At 35.8% G+C, this 19,984-nt stretch overlaps 1 protein-coding gene across 1 annotated transcript in view; it reads left to right on the plus strand.

The window, feature by feature from the left end:
- MOXD1 (monooxygenase, DBH-like 1) overlaps positions 1–19,984 on the plus strand; it is a 99,784-nt gene that overhangs the window by 14,493 nt on the left and 65,307 nt on the right. Inside the window, 3 exon segments of the mRNA XM_011962183.1 lie at positions 11,969–12,180; positions 13,812–13,979; positions 14,118–14,201. Coding sequence (XP_011817573.1) covers positions 11,969–12,180; positions 13,812–13,979; positions 14,118–14,201 — 464 coding nt within the window.

Here is a 19,984-nt window from a genome sequence, read left to right on the forward strand (position 1 = left end):
CTCCAAGTGGTGGAATTACAGGCGTGAGCTACTGTGCCCCGCCCCAAACTCATTATTAATAGACTGGCTACATTAGATTACATAATGAGGACTTGAAAGATAGTGATATTCTAAAATAATAAAAGGAAACTAAAAGTTAAAAATTCATTGGGAATACAAGTAAAGTTAAACAACTCTGTTAAAAAATGATCCATGCATGTACACAGCATAAAATTGTACTTAACTGGAATTCATATGAAAAAGCTCTAAGTATTAGCTCATATTGTATTAGCTCAATACAATGTGGCTGCCAAACTGATAAATGCAATATTAGCCTAAAATTCTACTATTCATATCAAGGGAAGTAATATTGACATAGCACCCTATCTTAGGCTGACCACACCAGAGGACTCCTTCTGGAAACAGCTTTTAATGGACGTGTGGATAAACTGGAACATATCAAAGAATTACAAGGATGATTGAAACCTTAGGAAATCTGAGTACCTGAGGAATGAAAAACAGCTGGCAATATTTTGCCTGGAGAAAGAACAATGAGAAAGACATGGTCATTGTCTTTGGAGTAGTAGTGGACAGTCTTGCTCAGGAAAGGTGGATTAGTTCCTCCTTATTAGGCCCCAGAAGAAAGAAGACCCAATAAATATAATTAAAGAGTAGAAGAATTTAGCTTACTATAGGGAATACATTTCTGACAACCAGAGATATTAAAATTGAGTGGGTTGCCTTGTAAGATTGTGAGATCATGAGCATTGTCACTGGAAGTATTAAATACTATGTGATGATTTCTTAAAACATTTTTGAGACAAATTCTCCTTTGGTGGGAGCTGGAATTAGGTTTCCTTCAGCCTATCTTCCAACTTATGTGTGATGCTAAAATTACTTTGCCTTTACGCTTTCAGGTTATTCAAGAAATGAATGGAGGGGAAGCCATTAACAACTATAAAACTGTCTATATTGTTTTTTCACCTGCCTCAAGAAGTTCTCCTGGTCTCTAGATAGACATACACTGAATCATTACAAAGGTTATGAGAGTATTTCATCTCTTTTCCTGTTTTTAATTTCAGTATATTGTTGGGTGCACTGGCTCATGCCTATAATCCCAGCACTTTGGGAGGCCAAGGCAGACAGATCACTTGAGGTCAGGAGTTCGAGAGTTTGAGACCAGCCTGGCCAATATGGTGAAACCCTGCCTCTACTAATAATACAAAAATTAGCCAGGCATGGTGGCGGGCACCGGTAATCCCAGTTACTTGGGAGGCTGAGGTATGAGAATCGCTTGAACCCAGTAGGCGGAGATTGCAGGGAGCCATGATCGTGTCACTGAACTTCAGCCTGGGTGATAGAGTGAAACTGTGTCTCAAATAATAATTAATAATAATAATAATTTCAGTATATTTTGAGTTCTCTATAGTTGTTATATATAAGTTTTGAAATCTGAAAAAATAATTAAAAGAGGGAAAAGAATGTTTTCTGACTGGTATATACTCAAAAGAAAGTGGAGGACTTCAAAAGAAAAGTTGAATGTGAAGTTTCCGAGGTCCTGAGCCCCTCCCCAGTGGTGCATTACTTTGACCTAAGAACAGTCGACATGTTCTCTGCCTCCTGGCCTTCCCTCTAGGTAGGCATCTGAAACTTGACCTGACTTAACTCCAACCTGTTTCCTTCCCAGGCTTCTCCATCTCACAAATGGCACTTCTTGTTAGCTTTAGCTCCAGTCAAAAATTAGGAGCCATCCTTCTTTCTGCTCCTTCCTTCACCCAATGTATAAAACCCATCTTCAAGTTCTATTGACTCTTCCTGGAAACTAAATCTAACACCTGCCTACCTCTCTCCAGTGATACTACCACTCAAGCTTGAACCTGCAGGACCACTGCCAGGCTCCTAAGTGTCTTCCAACCACCACTCCTATTCCTTCTTCTCCTCATTCTTCACATGGAAGCCACAGAAATATAGAGCTACAGATATAGATATACATTATGCCACTTGCTGCCTTTAGTTCCCTACCATGGCATGTAAGTTATCACAATGTCTGGGTCTTCATCTGATCTCTGCTAACCTCAGGGACCTCTTTGGGCACTGTAATTCAGTCCCACTAGCTTTTATTTGCTTCATCACACTGGATAACCCAACCTCTTGTCCAGGCCCTTTTCAATAGCTACTCTCTCTTCCTGGAAACTACTTTCTCGATACATTGCATGGACGGTTCCTAATTGTGGTCTCAGCCTAAGTATCATCACCTCAGTGGTGACTTTTCTGATCACTCACCCTGAAATAGCCTTCTGATCCGCCTGTTATCTCTGTTTTATTTTTCTGTAAGTATTTATCTAAACATTGTTGGATATTTTATTATTTAAATTTCTTCAGAAATTGTCTGCCCACTCCCCCACCCACAACTAAACTATAAGTTCCATTGTCTACAGTCCTGTATAGTCGTGTATCCTCAAGCCTACACAAGGTCTGAAGAATAGTCACTCAATAAAGTATATGCTGGGAAAGAAAGGAGAGGGGAGAAGGAGGAAGAAAGGAAGAATGAAAGGGAGGGAGGGAGGGTTGAAGGAAGAAAGGACAGAAGAAAGGAAGGGAGGGAGGGAGGAAGGAAGGAAGCAAGGAAGGAAGGAAGGGAGAGAGGAAGAAAGGGAGGGAAGGATAAAGGAAATAACTAGTTTTAACTTCAAAATTTATTTCTTGCAAAAAATAGACATAACCAGTTAATTCTTTTTTTTTTTGAAACAGAATCTCGCTCTGTCACCTAGGTTGGACTGCAGTGGCATGATCTCAGCTTACTGCAACCTCCACCTCCTGGGTTCAAGTGATTCTCCTGCCTCACCCCACCGAGGAGCGGGGATTACAGGCGCACACCACCATGACCAGCTATTTTTTGTATTTTTAGTAGAGATGGGGGGTTTCACTATGTTGGCCAGGCTGGCCTCAAACTCCTGACCTCAGGTGATCCTCCCTCCTTGGCCTCCCAAAGTGCTGGGATTACAGGTGTGAGCCACTGTGCCCGGCCGTCATCCAAATGTTTTAAAAATTAAGGTGATGGGATAGGATGAAGGCAAAATAGCATCTTATTCAGATAGTGTAGTCTGAAATTGTTTTTTCCACTGAAATATATTATTCCAAATGAAGAGTCAAAATTTTGATTTTATTCTGTATCTTTGATGATTCCATAATTACAGCAAGGTATTACATTATCCTACATGACAACTGAAATGAGACAGTTGGCATGGGAGAAAATTCAGGATGTTTGTTGTTAGGTGAACAACAACTTAAAGAACAAACAAGTTGCTCAGGTGGGCATTTTTCTCATTGGAACACTAGCTACAGGGTTCATATTTTGGCATTTTGGTAGGTATTTAACAGATCCCTTATTAGACACAGACAGTTTTAGCTTTATCTGAAGTGGTTTCTAAAAGGTAAGCACCTTCTATTTTGACATTCCACTTAAATTTCTAAGATGAGTGAAGAAATAACTTATTAAGATCAGCTTATATTGAACTCTGAAGATTGTGTTTATATAATTTGTTTATACAGCTCAATGATATTTTAGAATCAAAGATTCCCTTTAATACAAAATATTTATTATAATACTATCAATATTATTAAACCACCATAATACTTATCATAGAAATTAATATTATAAACAAATGTTTGAAGTAATGAGGCTTTTGAGATTTGGAAAAAGAAAAACTACAAGCACCTGTTGAAGAAAATGATGATAGATGGTAACATTTTTCTCAAGAATCTCCCTGCAGCTGTGCTTATATTCAGTTTTCCAAGCTCAACCAAGGTCTATTCATATCTTTCATTACACCCGTAAGAGTTTTTACTTCCTCCTGTGTAACACTGCACCAGTCACAGATTTTATTTGAGAGAAAAATAGACTGACAATGAGTGAGAATCAATTTAACATCTGTGTCATCATGCTTTTAAACAAGAGGTCATAGCAAGGTTCTCAGTTTGGAAGTGACAGCAAGTACTCATGCTATCATGCTAAATAATAGTTGTCAACTTACCACCAGCTTCTGATGGCAATTTATGTTACCATTGCTACACAGCATTTCAAAACCTCAAGTATATATTTCATATGGTTTTCAAAGCACAAAGTGTTCAAAAGAAAAAATATCTTGTGACAGCATGTTTCAGGAGTAATAGTCTATGGTACAACTGAAAATTAGCTTTATTATTGGAATTGAATTATTAACTCATACTTTCAGGTGTAAAAAGGAATTTTTTATCTAAAAATGTATAAACAAGCTAAATACATAATCAACATAATAATCCACAAAAACAAAAATCATACCTCAGTGATGATTCATATTGAAGCTGATCTAAATCAAAGTATTTGAATTAGAATATGATTGAGAGACACATAAAGCCATTTGTATAGAATAACATTACCTCAAGTATATTTCGCTTTGCAGATAATTAATACTGTATAAATGTGAGAATGACTTGCGTATATCAGCTTTTTAATTTACATTTTAAAAAACATCTACATGTTTTTTTCTTAAATTCTTACAAAATTTATACAGAATCATGATTCTCTGAATCCTCTCCATCCTTCTTACCTACATAAAGCCTAATTTTAATGATTCTTAATTGGAGTGACTTTTGTCAATATTGTATATTTATGATACATATATATGATACGTTAAATGCATATATTATACAATTACATTTTTATAATGACTGTGATATCAGGCCACGATAATAAGAGTGCACAGTGATCTACATTTCTATTTTTATTTCTAAAATCCTGGAATATAAAGCACCATAGGAAGATAGCTGAGGAATGGCCTTTATCATGAGTGCGTAATAGGGCTGCATTTGATTCTATTCGCTAAATAAAATGAGGAGTGGGTGAGAATGTCATTTGGTTCTAATTCTAAAGGTGAAATCAGATGTAGTGAAAATGATCTAGGAAGTTTTCTTAAGTATCTCCTAAGTACTATACAGTATGGTTTTGTGAATATCAACTTTTAAGTGACTTTACCCGTATTCGAACTCTTAATTGGTCAATGTTTTACTGTGTCCTTTTCATTATCTAGTATTTTTCCTAGAGGATGATAGTAACACAATAACATATCCATTGATTATCCACTTGAATAACATTTATCCTTTTGTCAGACTGTCAGGAAACTTAAATTCATTTAACACTTGTTTTCAGCTTTAACCAATCTAAATCTGCTTAAAGACTGATGGTTGTATTGCTGACTGTTCTTCTAGTGGCTTGCTTTCTTTTTCTCCTTCTATTTCCCTCTTTTCTGCTTTTCATCCTCCAGGCAAGAATAGTTGAATGCTATGAAGTTTAGGATCCCAGTTTTGTTTTTTGTTGTTGTTGTTGTTTTTCTTTTTTTTGCCTTTTTCTCTTCTTATACTTCATTTAATTGTGCTTTTAAGTTTGGCCAATATGCCACTTCTTTTGTATAATATTGACAGCATTAAGGCTGTGTTTGATTACAGTCCATGTATTTTCTTAATACAGACAGAAGAAATAAGGTACTACTGGGGAATACTTTGGTCCCATTAAGTTAAACTATTTCTGTACCACAAAGCCGTGAATATCAGATGATAGGTTCTTATGTTTTATCTTTTACTTTCAAAATTATCTCCTTAGATTTAACAGAAAGAAAAGCAGGATGCTCCTTTTCAAAGTATGTGCATGTATTTCTTGAGCATCTTCAACATGCCAGTCACTGTGTTGGGTACTGAGGATGTAAATTAACATCAGAATTCCTTCTGAAATGTGACTTCTCCCTCTTGATCTATTCTTTTTTCTTATTTACTTAAAATAGTTAGAGAATTATCTCCTTGTGTAAAAGGATTTAAAATAGTTGTTGCATGTATAAACTCTTTTTTCTGAATACTAACGTCAGCCTCCTAAGATTCATGTGCATGTAACGGCTAAAAGGTCACAATAACATTCCCAGATTTCAGTGCCAGATGTGTCTGTATGGCAGAGCATGCAGACCCAAACTCATTCTAGCATCTGGTTAAACACATTCCATATCCGGTCTTAACCATGTGTAAATATAATTAAGAGCAAATGGGAAAATAATTTTCTTCCTCCCCCTTTTTTTGTTCCATTGACAGTGTAAATAAGTATTCTAAAGGCACCAAATTTATAACTGAAATACTCAGATTAACTTTTTAATTCTAGGCAATTATCACATGGTTGACAAGATAAGGCAATGCTTAGAATAGATTGCATGCTACATGGGAATGTAAATAGAGGAATAGGGATTCAGAGAGGGAATGATCACTTCTGGTTGGATCGATCAAGGAAAACTTCATAGGGGAAATAGAAGCATGAGCCTTAGCAGAAAAAAAGAGATTCAGTAGGTGGAGTTAGTGAAGAGGATATCTTAGTTGAATGAAGAGAGTGGGGGTGATAGGGAAGAAGAATGTGAACAAAAGCAAAGAGCTGGGAAAAGGCAGAGTAATTGGAGGGAGCAATTAGTACAGGTCCTGTGGTGAGATTGATAATAGGTAACCTGGAAAGCCAGGTTAGGCTCAATGTGAGGAAACCTGGACTCTAAATTATAGACTTTGTACTATATACAGTTGAATAAAATGCAGTGACATGCTGAGAGTGATTTTTCAAGGAAGACTATGACAGAGTATGTAAATGTAGACTGTGGGAGATAGGAGAAGTCAAAATGAAATAGAAATAAAAGGTAGGTTCATTTTCAAAGGAAGACTTGATAGAAGCAGGGGCTACGTGTGGAGATGTGAGTCACAGGAAAGAAGTTACAGAAAACTACAGGTCGGGCATGGTGGCTTACACCTGTGATCCCAGAATTTTGGGAGGCTGAGGCAGGCAGATCACTTGAGCTCAAGAGTTTGAGACCAGCCTGGGCAACATGGTGGAAACTCGTCTCTACAAGAAATAAAATTGAACCCAGGAGGAAGAGGCTGCAGTGAGCTGTGTTTCCACCACTGTACTCCAGCCTGGATGACAGAGTGAGACCCTGTCTCAAAAAAGAAAAGAAAATAAAGACTACAGTTTTGAATTTAGATAGCTACGAGAATGGCAATATAATTAAAGAAATTCAGGAACACGAGTAAAATATGAATACAATTTTGGATCTATTGCATTTGAAATGACAATAAGACTTCCAAGTGAAGAAGACTTTTGAATATGTGATACTGAATAAAGGTAATGATTTGTAACTGTTGGAGCAGATGAGATTCCCAAATGGTGAAATATGAAGACAGAAATATAATTTTAAGGACAGAACTTTGAAGTCCTTAGTTAGGGGATGGGAGGTGAAAATAGAGCCAGGGAATAACAGAAATAAACTGTTCAAGGTGGACAATCACCTGTAGGGCTTTCCATGTGGAGAATGTGCCTTGCTTTGTTTCCCGGACTTGTTCCTAAACTTAGGGGGAAGAATTCAGTCTTTTGTCATCAGGTATGTTAGCTGTAGGTTTTTTATAGGTGCCCTTTAAAGGGCTGAAGAAGTGCCCTTCTATTGCTAGTTTACTGAGACATTCTGCAGTGAATGAATGTTATCAACTGGTTTTCTTCTGCATTTATTGGGTTCATCATATGGTTTTTCTTTTTTAGACTTTTGATGTGCTAAGTCGTATTGATTGATTTTCTAATGTTAAGAAAATTCTGCACAATCATGCTGTATTATTTTTTTTTTTATGTTGCTGGCTTCTATTTGCTAAGAAATATTTTTATTTCTATTTTTAAGGAAATACACATCTAGGCCCATGAGTAATAATGGTGTGTACTTTTTTTTGGTAGTATCTTTAATTTTGGTGACAAAGTAATGTTGGTATAAAAAAAAAAAGAATTAGGAACCCGGCAGGTGGAGGTTGCAGTAAACTGAGATCATGCCAAGCTGAGATTATGCCATTGCACTCCAGCACTCCAGACTGGGCAACAAGAGTGAAACTCTGTCTCAAAAAAACAAACAAACAAACAAACAAAAAAGTGGCCGGGCGCGGTGGCTCAAGCCTGTAATCCCAGCACTTTGGGAGGCCGAGACGGGCGGATCACGAGGTCAGGAGATCGAGACCATCCTGGCTAACATGGTGAAACCCCGTCTCTACTAAAAAATACAAAAAAAAACTAGGCGGGTGAGGTGGCGGGCGCCTGTAGTCCCAGCTACTCGGGAGGCTGAGGCAGGAGAATGGCGTAAACCTGGGAGGCGGAGCTTGCAGTGAGCTGAGATCCGGCCACTGCACTCCAGCCTGGGCGACAGAGCAAGACTCCGTCTCAAAAAAAAAAAAAAAAAAAAAAAAAGGAAGTGTTCTGTCCTCTTTCATTTTCTAGAAGAATTTGTGAACAGTTGGTATTACCTCTTCCTTAAATATTTGGTAAAATTCCAAGTGAAAGCATCTTGGCCTAGAATTTTCTTAGGAAGATCTTTACCCATGAGTAGATTATAGGGCTATTCAGAGTACCTCTGTTATTCTAAATGACTTTGGCTGGTTTTTGTCTTGTAAGGACTTTGTTTCTCATCTAAAGTATCCAATTATTTGGCTTCAAGATAAGCATATTATTAATAACATTTTAGTGTCTGTAGAATCTATTGTGATGTTTGTCCATTTCATTGACATCTATTTTCTATTTATTCCATCTTCTCTTTATTTTTTTTTCTTTTTTTCTGCTTTCTTTTAAAATCATTATTGTTATTTTTATTCCATGAAGTAGATATTTTTTAGGATAAAAAGAATGAAAATGGGAGCTCTGATATCTCATAACTGAAATTCTCTCAATAAACTGAGATGTGTAATCACAAGCTGAGGGTGGTGAAATGTCAGAATCTTGCATAGAGAAGGTTTAGAATATTTGTTTTGCGAGGTGTCTTCAGAAAATAGCAAGAGATTAACATGGATTGCCAGCCATTAGAAGGACCCAGCTGAAGTAAACATGTTAAATAATATTATTTGGATAACTAAGGTGTATAGTAATCAAATCTGAAGATCTGCCTCCAAAATAGGACCTCAAAGTTGGAAAATGTGAAAAAAATTTTTTTTTTTTTTTTTTTTTGAGCTGGAGCTTTGCTCTTGTCACCCAGGCTGGAGTGCAATGACGCAGACTTGGCTCACTGCAACCTCTGCCTCCCACGTTCAAGCAATTCTCCTGCCTCAGCTCAGTCTCCTGTCTAGTTGAGATTACAGGCCCCTGCCACCACGTCCAGCTAGTTTTTGTATTTTTAGCAGAGACGGGGTTTCACCGTGTTGGCCAGGCTGGTCTCAAACTCCTAACTTCAGGTGATCCAACCCCCTTGGCCTCCCAAATTGCTGGGATTACAGGCATGAGCCACTGCGTCCAGCCTGTGAAAAAAATTATAGTGGAATTACCATGGTGGTTAGGTTAGTTCATATTTAAATTTTATTTAAAATAAGATCCAACCACATTTTCCTTCAGGAAGGTTGAAGATATGAGCTTCTTTTAGACAACTGCATTTTTCCAGGAGTTCAGAACTTTGAAATAATTGACAGCTGTCTTTTCTAAATATTAAGCACTCACTTGATTACACAGGGCAGATGGTGCAAGGGGTCACCAACGTAAGTTGAGCGAAGTTTCTCTCATTTTCTAATAACTGAGTTATCCGAAAAGCCAGAAAAAGGTGGAATAGCTGGAAGGAGTTGCTATTGTTGAGTGGAAATAGAATGAGTGGAAAATTGGCAAACCAACTGGATATTTTGTGGAAATAATGGTTTTGGAAACATATTTGCAAGAGTCGGATAATTATTCTACTCTTTGAACTGATTACAGTTTGTATTGTATTGCAAAAACTGATTGCTTGGATCATGTAATGAAGTATGAGTTCAGTGAAAAGGCATAGTTAACTAATCGAAATTTCTCGTTGTCTACAGACATTGTTATTTCATTTACATATTGAAAATCTATGTGATGAAAAATGGGAAAATCACAGACTCACAGGAGTATTTCATTTAAATTGCTTTCACAATTGCAACCCAGTTCTCAAAATAAGAATTTTGACAAACCTCAACTTTGGCAGAAGAAAAGTAACATTTTATGTGAAAAACTGACATAGCTAATTTCTGGAGACAGAAAAAATAAACAAAAATAAATGGACCCATCCTATGCCAGCAGTGGCCATTACACTGTAGAAGAGTGAAAAAGGATCCAGACTCTGGGGCCAGAGTGCCAGGGTTTGAATCCTGCCTTTCCATTTACTATCTGTAAATCCTGGGCAAGTCACTTAGCCTCTTTGTTCTTTGATGTCTTCATCTGTAAAATGGAAAAATAGTTTTATCTAATAGATTTGATTTGAAGATTAGTTTAGTTAATACATGTAATAGGTGTAAACAGGGCCTGGTGCATACAAGAAGCTGTAGTTATTGTTAACATTGTGAAGAAAGGTGAGTTAGACTCTGCATTGCCAATAATTTGGGGTTTCAACATACTAAAGAAAATCTAGATGTGGTACCCTGGATGGGAAATACATGCACACTTGATAATTACCGTACAAAGGTGCTAGGAATGAAAATGCCAAATGCCATCTATTTGAGTATGACTTTTATAGATAATGTGAGGTTTTGTCTTGTATATTGCATTTTCTCAGTCAAACATAGCAATCAATTCTTCAAATACAATTTTACTGTTAGTAAAAGTAATTATAATTATGTTTCAGCATGTATATTCTAAAGCAACTGTACAACTTCTCAAAAATAAAATATCATTAGGTACTGAAAAACCAGAAAGGCTGTCTGTCATTAAGGCAAATTTTGTGTCTTTTATAAGTGACAAAAATTAATACTGTGATTTTGATGACTCAACAGAGTAGGCAAATGGTAAAAGGCATAAGAAGATATTTTGGCGATAAAACCAAACTATGGTGCAAAAGAGAAAATATGTATCGAATGGGCGCTAACCATGTAGGCAGTTATGCCCCTGCCCATGCTATCTCATTTGTTTATTTTTCAAAATCTATAAAATAGGTATATATTATCCCCATTTTAGTAATGTTAAAACTAAAGCTTTCAGAGTTTTACTTCAACAATTCTTCAAGGCTGTTTAAGAATACAGCTGGGAGTCACATCCTAGGCATTTTCTTCCAAATCCCATGTTCTCTCCGCTGCACTGGTCTGCCTCCCAGCAGTGATGGGTACACTGGCCAGGCGCGGTGGCTCACACCTGTAATCCCAGCACTTTGGGAGGCTGAGATGGGCGGATCACGAGGTCAGGAGATTGAGACCATCCTGGCTAACACGGTGAAACCCTGGCTCTATTAAAAATATTTAAAAATTAGCCAGGCGTGGTGGCGGGCGCCTGTGGCCCCAGCTACTCGGGAGAATGACATGAACCCAGGAGGTGGAGGTTGTAGTGAGCAGAGGTCGCACCACTGCACTCCAGCCTGGGTGACAGAGCCAGACTCCGTCTCAAAAAGAAGTGATAGGTACACCGTTGAAGAAATTTAGTACATAAATTATGGCTACTCCCCCAAAACAAAGCTTCCCTAGTTTTTCAATATCGTGTAATTCAACTAGTTTTGTTTCTTTGCATATTTCCCATTGCATTTTATTTTAATAAGAATATGCCATTAACAGTCATATTGAAACAACCTATAATCCGCACTTGCCCACATCTCTGCTCTTGTGAATGGTGAAGTGGGGCTCCACCAGGAGTTGGAATGAAAAGAGTGATGACCTTAGGGCTGATTCTGGCTTTGCTGCTAACTAGCTATTAAACTTTTTTTGTATACATGCTAACTTCGCAGTAAGACATTTCATAGTGCTATAGTCCCTCTTTTAATTTTTACAAGGAAGGAAAGACACATGATAGTATCAAATGTTCATTCATTCCATCTCTTGATGCTCTATGATATTATCAATCTACACTATGTTTTCCTGAAAGGTCAGAAGTTCAAAGATGGACTAGTTTCCCAGGGACCTGATTCCCCAGTTGGAGTACTCCAGCCCCTTGGAAATTCCCGGGATTTAGGAAATAACTCTAGATAACAAGACTTTGTTTTTAAAGGTCCTACAAATTCTTTTCTCTCTGTATTAAGGTATCCTGATTTTTCTTTTCCATATTTTCCATAGGATTATTTTACAAATGCAAATAGAGAGTTGAAAAAAGATACTCAACAAGATTACCATCTAGAATATGCCATGGAAAATAGCACACACACAATAATTGAATTTACCAGAGAGCTGCATACATGTGACATAAATGACAAGAGTATAACGGTAAGGCATCTATGAGTGAATGCATGCATTAAAAAAATTGTATATTTACACTTGTGAAACACTTTAAAGAATAAGATAAACAAATCATATAGTCTTTTTTGTAATATTTTTGAAATCTTTTTTTTGTTTTGTTTTGTTTTTTAGTTTTTTCTTTTTTACTTTTTTTAGAAGCCAAAAATGTATGACTATAAATTTCAATAAAATCCATTTTTTGTGTGAGTTTAACATTCTGAAGATCCCTTTAAAATTTGTACGATTTAGCCGTAAATACATTTTGGTTTCTTCTCCATAAAGTTTGAAAATACACAACAGATAAATGTTTGAAGAAATGCATTACACAAGAAAGAATTATGAATCTGAATATTAGGATATAATTCATCTGATTTGTAATGGACTCATCTTTGTAAATTTCTAAAATCAAGATGAATAGGTGGCTGATTATAATTGCCCACTGGCATATTAAATGAGATTTCTTATTTTCAGACTTCATGCAAAAATTAATATATTTATGTGCATTCAGATTAAATATTTAGAAGATATGTAATGCTTCAGAAATTTCCATGAATTGCTTGGATTAATTTTATTTTGTATAGACCAATACAATTACTTTTTTTTGTAGATCAAAGCTTCAAAAATGGGAATGTAAAAAGTATGAAGCAGTTCTGATTAGCATTCAGCATAAAGAGTAAACGAGGCAGAAAAATGCATGCAAAGAGAGGGATTACTTTTTATGCAATATCCAGTGCAATTATACTTTAATTGGAATAATAATTATAGTCATTTGACTTATTAAGAAAGAATATAGCAAAGAGAACGTTTAAAATAAATAGCTTTTGCTTTATTATTTATTTTCAAAGTTCTTATTACAAAGATCTGGCAAAAACACCTTTATCTGTGGGAAGATTGAACAATTTCTTTACACCTCTCAAACGCTCCCCACCCCATAGCCCTTTGGGCAGTCTCTCTTGGTTGCTCAATGGAAACCAATTTCATCTGACAGTACTTTCCGTAGTTGTGGTAAACCAGTCCCTAGGAAATTCCCTGGTTTCGTAAAATGACTATAGATTAATGGTAGTGTAATTAAAAAATCCAGAATTAGAAATCCTTCTATATTTATACTTTCTGTAAATTTATATGTATGACTAGGCTAGTGCCTAGGAAAACATCTGTAAAAGGAAAAGTCTTAGGTAATTTTAATTTTTATTGTATTAATTTATTTTTCCCTAAAATATTCCATGGCATTTAATTTTCCAAAGTCTCTGCTGCTGAACAAGAATATTTGTTTAGAAGCTACCAGTTGCAAGTTTAAAGTTTTGGCATGACAATGATTTATTGTTGTCATATACTTAAAAGTGTAATTACTGAGTCAATTGTCCTTCAGTATGTTTTGGAGCACATAATCTTGCATGCTGAGAGATGATTCCTTCCAAAAAGTGACTCATATATTTGGACCCTTAATGAATTAATCAAATTTGTGCAATTCATATTAGAGACCATGTTGAGAACTCCAAATGTCATTATTGTCTTTTCTTCACTTCTATATCTTGTTTACAATAGAGTTCTTTAAACTCAACTCAGTGGTAAGGAAAGTGCTCTCATGAGACCTAACCATGCCCATGTCTGATCCCCAGGATAGCACTGTGAGAGTGATCTGGGCCTACCACCATGAAGATGCAGGAGAAGCTGGTCCCAAGTACCATGACTCCAATAGGGGCACCAAGAGTTTGCGGTTATTGAATCCTGAGAAAACCAGTGTGCTGTCTACTGCCTTACAGTACTTTGATCTGGTAAATCAGGACGTAAGTGTTTTCAGGTTTTATGAGTATAGGGATGGGCTTTTTCAAAGTGTATATGAACATTTTTGCTTACATTATTGTATTCAGGCGCATGTTAAGAGAAGGTGACTTTGTGTCTTCCTCCCCTTTTTATTAAGACAGGTCCCCATCCCGAACAAAGATACGACATATTGGTGCCAAATGTTTAAGATTCCTGTGTTCCAAGAAAAGCATCATGTAGTAAAGGTATGTGACTCATTCATAGGCTAAAACTAATTTGCATGAATGGAAGAAGAAACTGATGTTGTTACTATAATGAAAACAGTAAAAAATATAGAAATGTTTTTCAATTATTTGAAAGATTTTTAGAGAAAAAAGAGCTGGCTTGGCTCACCTGCATACTGTTTCAAGAGTCTGAAAGCTTGGATTATGCTAATATTTTGGTTATTTCCTAATTTTACATGTCAAAGGTACAAGTTTTGATATGCACGTGAACACTGCTAATTATTATTTTAGGCAACATTTCTACAATTGGAATTACTGGAATTGCAATTTAAAGTAGTATGTTTACATATTGGTAAATTATACCCATAAAGCTTACATTCCTCACCAATAATGTTTGAGAACATCTGCTTCATTGAAAACACTGGATACTGTCATTAAAAAACAGTTATAATTTTTTTTGAAAATAGAAGAAAGAAAATTAGTGAATTTCTACAGAAATAAAAAAATACAGAATTGGGTAGTAGATAAACCCAATTTGCCTCTGCCATACAATTATTTTTCCACCATTCTGGAACAGGCCTCCCAGAACTTTTGCATCTACTTAGTGAATGAACAAATATTTTTTAAAAGTTACAAGTCCTTGGCTTTGTGCTAGTAATTGTTGACAGTTCCACAGAGGCCAAAGGTATGACACATGCTCTCAAAGAACTTACAGTGAGATTGGGGAGACATGGCCAAGACACAAGAAAGAATAAGATAGAATTAAATAGTGCATACGGAACACTGTAAACATTCAGAAGGCCAGACATTGCTCCCTTTCTGTCAGTCCCCAGACTACGTAATGAAGCAGTGTGGATAAGGAATGAATTGCCAGACTCTGGAATCTAGAGGGAAATACATGGGTTTGAGAATCGTAAGTCCACCCTTTAATTAAACTATGTGCTCTCAGGTAAGTCACTCTGGGGTAATGCTGTAGCCTTAGGTTTTCTCATCTGTAAAAAAGGTGGACAGTCATAACACTTTTCCTATCAACCTCAAGACATTTTAGCAGAGATAGAAACACTGAGCACATTTGATAAGTTTATTTGTGGCTTAAATTTGTTAATTTCTAATATATTTCCCTAGTTTCCTTTTGTTTACAAATATTTTTGTTTACAGTTCTGCCTTTGGTTTACAAAATGATTCATAACTACATACAGAGGCAAAGGGGGTGGCTTTAGGGAATGTTATTGAGTTAATAGGTAGTCCTAAATATTTATAGGATATTTTTGCAAACAGGAGACTTACCAACAGTGTGACTGCAGGTGAATCTTTTACCTCTGTGCAATAAGTTATTTTCTACCTTGTGTATGGAAAAGGGGAATGCAAATTCTAATTTTGTATAATTAATACCATGCCTAAGTCCTTCCCTTGTACCAATGAAAAGTCTTTCTCAGGAAGGAGAATATTTCATTTATATGTACTGTATGTCATTTGCAGTAAATTTAATTGGAACCTGGCTTAAGAGACAAATGTAAAACTGTAGATTCAGAAATAAAAACAAGTATTTCAAACAATCGGTCCTTTATCCACTTTTTGGTGAACATTAATTGTAAATTTCTTAACCACTTACTGTTAATGCATTTTTATTCTTGCCATTGTTAATGCTAATAATTGAGTTGAATGATATAAATTAATTATGTATGTTTCAGAGAGGTCAGTGTATGTTTCAACCCTCTATGTAGGATATTTGCTTGGTACCTCATCTTTCTTCGCTAACTTTCCTATATGAAGCATATCAAATAATACTCAGATAAACTTTCTTATAAGAAGCATATCAAGTAATTCTCAGGTACACGAACTTATAATTAAGTACTTTTGGGAATACATAGCTGTCTTTAGTAGACATTTGTATCAACATGAAAGGCATTGGAGCATTTTTTGCGATGTTTGGAGGTCTTCTAGACAACAAAAATTCTTTACCTTGAGCAAGAGGGGATTTGAGGGAAGGACGGTAGGTCACAAGGGAGTGTTCATATAAACTTTTGTTGTTACAGGGGACAGAGGTTTGGTGGCTAGAATTTAAAATCCTATTATTATGTGAGAATACTACTTATGGGATAGATTCCTTATCTTGCTAAACCTTAAAATATTTTAAAGTTTATTAAGTATTATGAAACATTTTCCTTGAAAATGAACTCAAATAGGATATTATTCAAAAAACAAAGAGAGCTCTACCAAAAAAATACATTCAAAATATTTAGTAATATGTAAGTGGTTTTAAGGCAGCCTTTCAAAACCAGTTTCAATTTGCAACTTATTCAAGGTTTCAACAAAATTCTAATGATGTAGAACTCATAAATCTAGGAATTGCCTTAAGTCGTCTGATTTCCATGCTCTTTTTTCTAGTAGAGATAATTTCTAATAATTTAAGAAAAGTATATATTGTTTTCATAAAATCAAAGACTCCTATGTTTTGAAAAGCCATCAGTTAAGGGCTTCTCCTTATTCTTTATTTTAATTTCCATAAATCACTGTATCAAAAAGCCTCAGTGCTTTTCTGCTGCAAACAAAAGATACTTTCACAGAAATGAGAAGATTGATTTTATATCGTATTGTGTGGTGTGTCATTTGCAGTGAGTTGTAAGAATATCGATTACAGTTGAATTGTGAGAAATCAGTTTCATTTTCTTGTGTCTAATTCACACAAAGAATTCGTTTGTATTTGCAGTTTAAATGTTGATAGTGCCTAGATCAACTTATTTGCGCTTCCAGGGGTTAAGTTGCCCATGATCAACTGTGATCTGAAAATATTAAATGGAAGATTCCAGAAATAAACAATTCATAAATTTTAAGTTGCATGCCATTTTGAGTAGCTTGATGAAATCTTGCACTGTCCTGCTTCATTCCAGCTGGGACGTGAATCATTCCTTTGTCCAGTATATTCACACTGGAAATGCTGCCCATCCTTTAGTCACTTAGTAGCCATCTCAGTTATTAGACTTACTGTTGCAGTTATCAGATTGTCATGGTATCGGAGTTCTTGTGTTGAAGTCACCCTAATTTTCCTTAACAATGGACCCCAAAGCACAAGAGTAGTGATGCTAGCTAGCAATTCAGATATGTCCAAGAGAAGCCATCAAGTGCTTCTTTAAGTGAAAAGGAGAAAGCTCTCAACTTAATAAAGACAAAAATAATAAGGTTGCTAAGACCTATGCTAAGAATGAATCTTCTCTCTGTGAAATTGTGAAGAAGGAAAAAGACACTCATGCCAGTTTTGCTGTCTCACTTCAGACTGCAAAAGCTATGGCCACAGTGCATGATAAGTGTTTGTTGAAACGGAAAAGGCATTACATTTATGGGTAGAAGACATGAACAGAAACGTGTTCCGATTGACGACAGCGTCCTGCGCTAGAAAGCGTTGAGCCTATACAAAGACTTCAACAAGGGATCGCCTGAAATGGGTGACAGCAAGTCATTTACTGCAAGTGAAGAATAGTTGCAGAGATTCAGGAATATAAATTCTGGTTAGTAGCAGCCTAATACTATGTCACAATGCCAATGTTATTCATCACACTTCATCTTATTATGTAGGTATTATATCATCTCGCATCACAGAGAAGGTGTATTCACCTTCCAGGTGAGTACAGTATGAGAAGATATTTTGAGAGAGAGACACCACATTCACGTAACTTTAATTACATTATATTGTTATAATTGTTCTGCTTTATTATTAGTTATTGTTGTCAAGCTCTTACAATAAAGTATTAGAGATATCCTAATTTATAAATTAAGCTTTAATGCAGGTACAGGAAGAAGCATAGTATGTATAGAGTTTGTAGTTTCTGCCATCCACTGGGGGTTCTGCAATGTTTTCCCCTCAGATGACGGAAGACTACTGCATACATTTTATACTTATGGTAACTATAAGACTAAGCAAAGAAAATATATCAGTAGTTTGATAAGAATCACTAAATTTAAAAATATTTATTACATTTAAAATTTAAATTTTAACCATGTAAAAATTATTTGCTTCTAAAATTATAAAATAAGGTAAATAATCTCTAAAATTACTAAAATATAAAACAAACATAAATGATTTTATCTCTAGAAAAGATAGGATTACAATAAAATTATTGGCTGTTGCAACTCATTTGTGATCTCAATTTATTGATTTGTATTTTGATTCTTGAAAAATTGTTTAAAATTGTGGCTTGAAAATGTGGGTATTATCAGATGACAGCATATCACATTGCAGGTGAATATGGAAATTGTAGAAAAGAATAGTCTTGGTAATTTATATTTAAACTGTACTTCTCATGTGAGATCATCTCTGTGTCAGGTACATGAGACCACTCTGCAGCCCACCTCTCCATATTTCAGCATGACTCTTTTTAAGCTTTATTTTAGATGTGACTTTGCTGTAAATTTAAAATTTTTTAAAGAAGGTTGACTCTACCACTCTCTTTAGTTAACAGTAATGGCATTGTCATGGCTGTTAGTCATGGTCGGATATAGTTTGCTAGAAATGGAGGTTATTGAATTGGTTTAACACACTGCTTTTTTTGAGGGGCTTTTATTGTCAGGGAATTCTCATAGATGAACTACACTCCTAATATATCTGTTTAAATGTGATGTGGCTCATTCCGTTTAATAGAAAACTTGCTGATGGCCTATTATGGCAAACAGGAGAAAAAAGAAAAACAATCAGTCAAAGTCATCATCCCTTAGTCCTCTCTCCTTAAAGGACTAGCTCCTTAATAGGGAGTTGCATGAGTTGTGTGACCTCATGCTACAGTAGGTGGGTTCCATGACTGGATGGATAATTCAGGTTTGAATTCCTGTTTTCCATTTATTAGGCATGTAATTTGCAGAAAAGTTGTTAGCCACCCACAGCTCAGTATTTTCACTTAAATGCAAGTGGTACCTCCTAATGGAATTGTTTACATTAAGGATCAAACAGGAGTTGTTGTTTTTTTAAGCACTTAGCACAGTATCTGACACTTAGAAAACTATTAATAAACTCAACTCTTATGATCAGGCAACTACTCATTTTCAATGTGGCTCCCTGAATGACTTTTCATTGAAAACTACCATTTAGTGAGAAGGCCCAGGAAAGGATGCAGCATCAAGCTAAAAGGTTGACCATTGCTGAGTTTTAAGAGAGGATTATACTTACTAGTTGTGTGACTTCAGGCAAATTAATTTACCTCTCTCTGCCTCAGCTTCCTCCTCTGGAAATTGGCAATAATAATAGTTCTTACCTAACAAGATTGCTATGAGTATTAAGTGAATCAAGTGAGTTTAATATTTGTAAAGTATTTATAACAGTGCTGGGAACATAGTTTCTATTAAACAAAGTAAGTAAATTCAATAAAATTTTGTAGATCACTAGCAACACACAATTGCTAATCTGTTGATCATCTTGTTAGGTTTCTGGATTACAGAGGGATCCCAAACGAGTCAATCCTTTCTAGGCAGTTAGAGTTCCAAAGAAAACCTAGCTTGTCCATCACTTCATTTAGGGAGGTCACCTAGAAAATCTTCAGCTTTGGAGAAATGTGAAGTTGAGGTAAAACGCTGTCATCATCCTCTTCATCATCAATTGCTACAGGAAGAGAAATGCTATGCTTTATTACTTGATACTGATCAGAACATCTCTTTTTTTCCATGAAACATCCATGCTTCTGTTCTCTTCGATAGGTAGCATTCATAAATCTCAATGATTTCATTTGGGGAGTGTTTCCTAGAACATGAAAATTTAAGAATAATTGACATTGAACAGCCATGGAATGTCCTTGAAGCCAGATTACTGTAGAGCCATG

Source organism: Colobus angolensis, unplaced genomic scaffold, assembly GCF_000951035.1.
Source record: "Colobus angolensis palliatus isolate OR3802 unplaced genomic scaffold, Cang.pa_1.0 Scaffold58, whole genome shotgun sequence".
Classification (NCBI taxonomy): Eukaryota; Metazoa; Chordata; class Mammalia; order Primates; family Cercopithecidae; genus Colobus; species Colobus angolensis.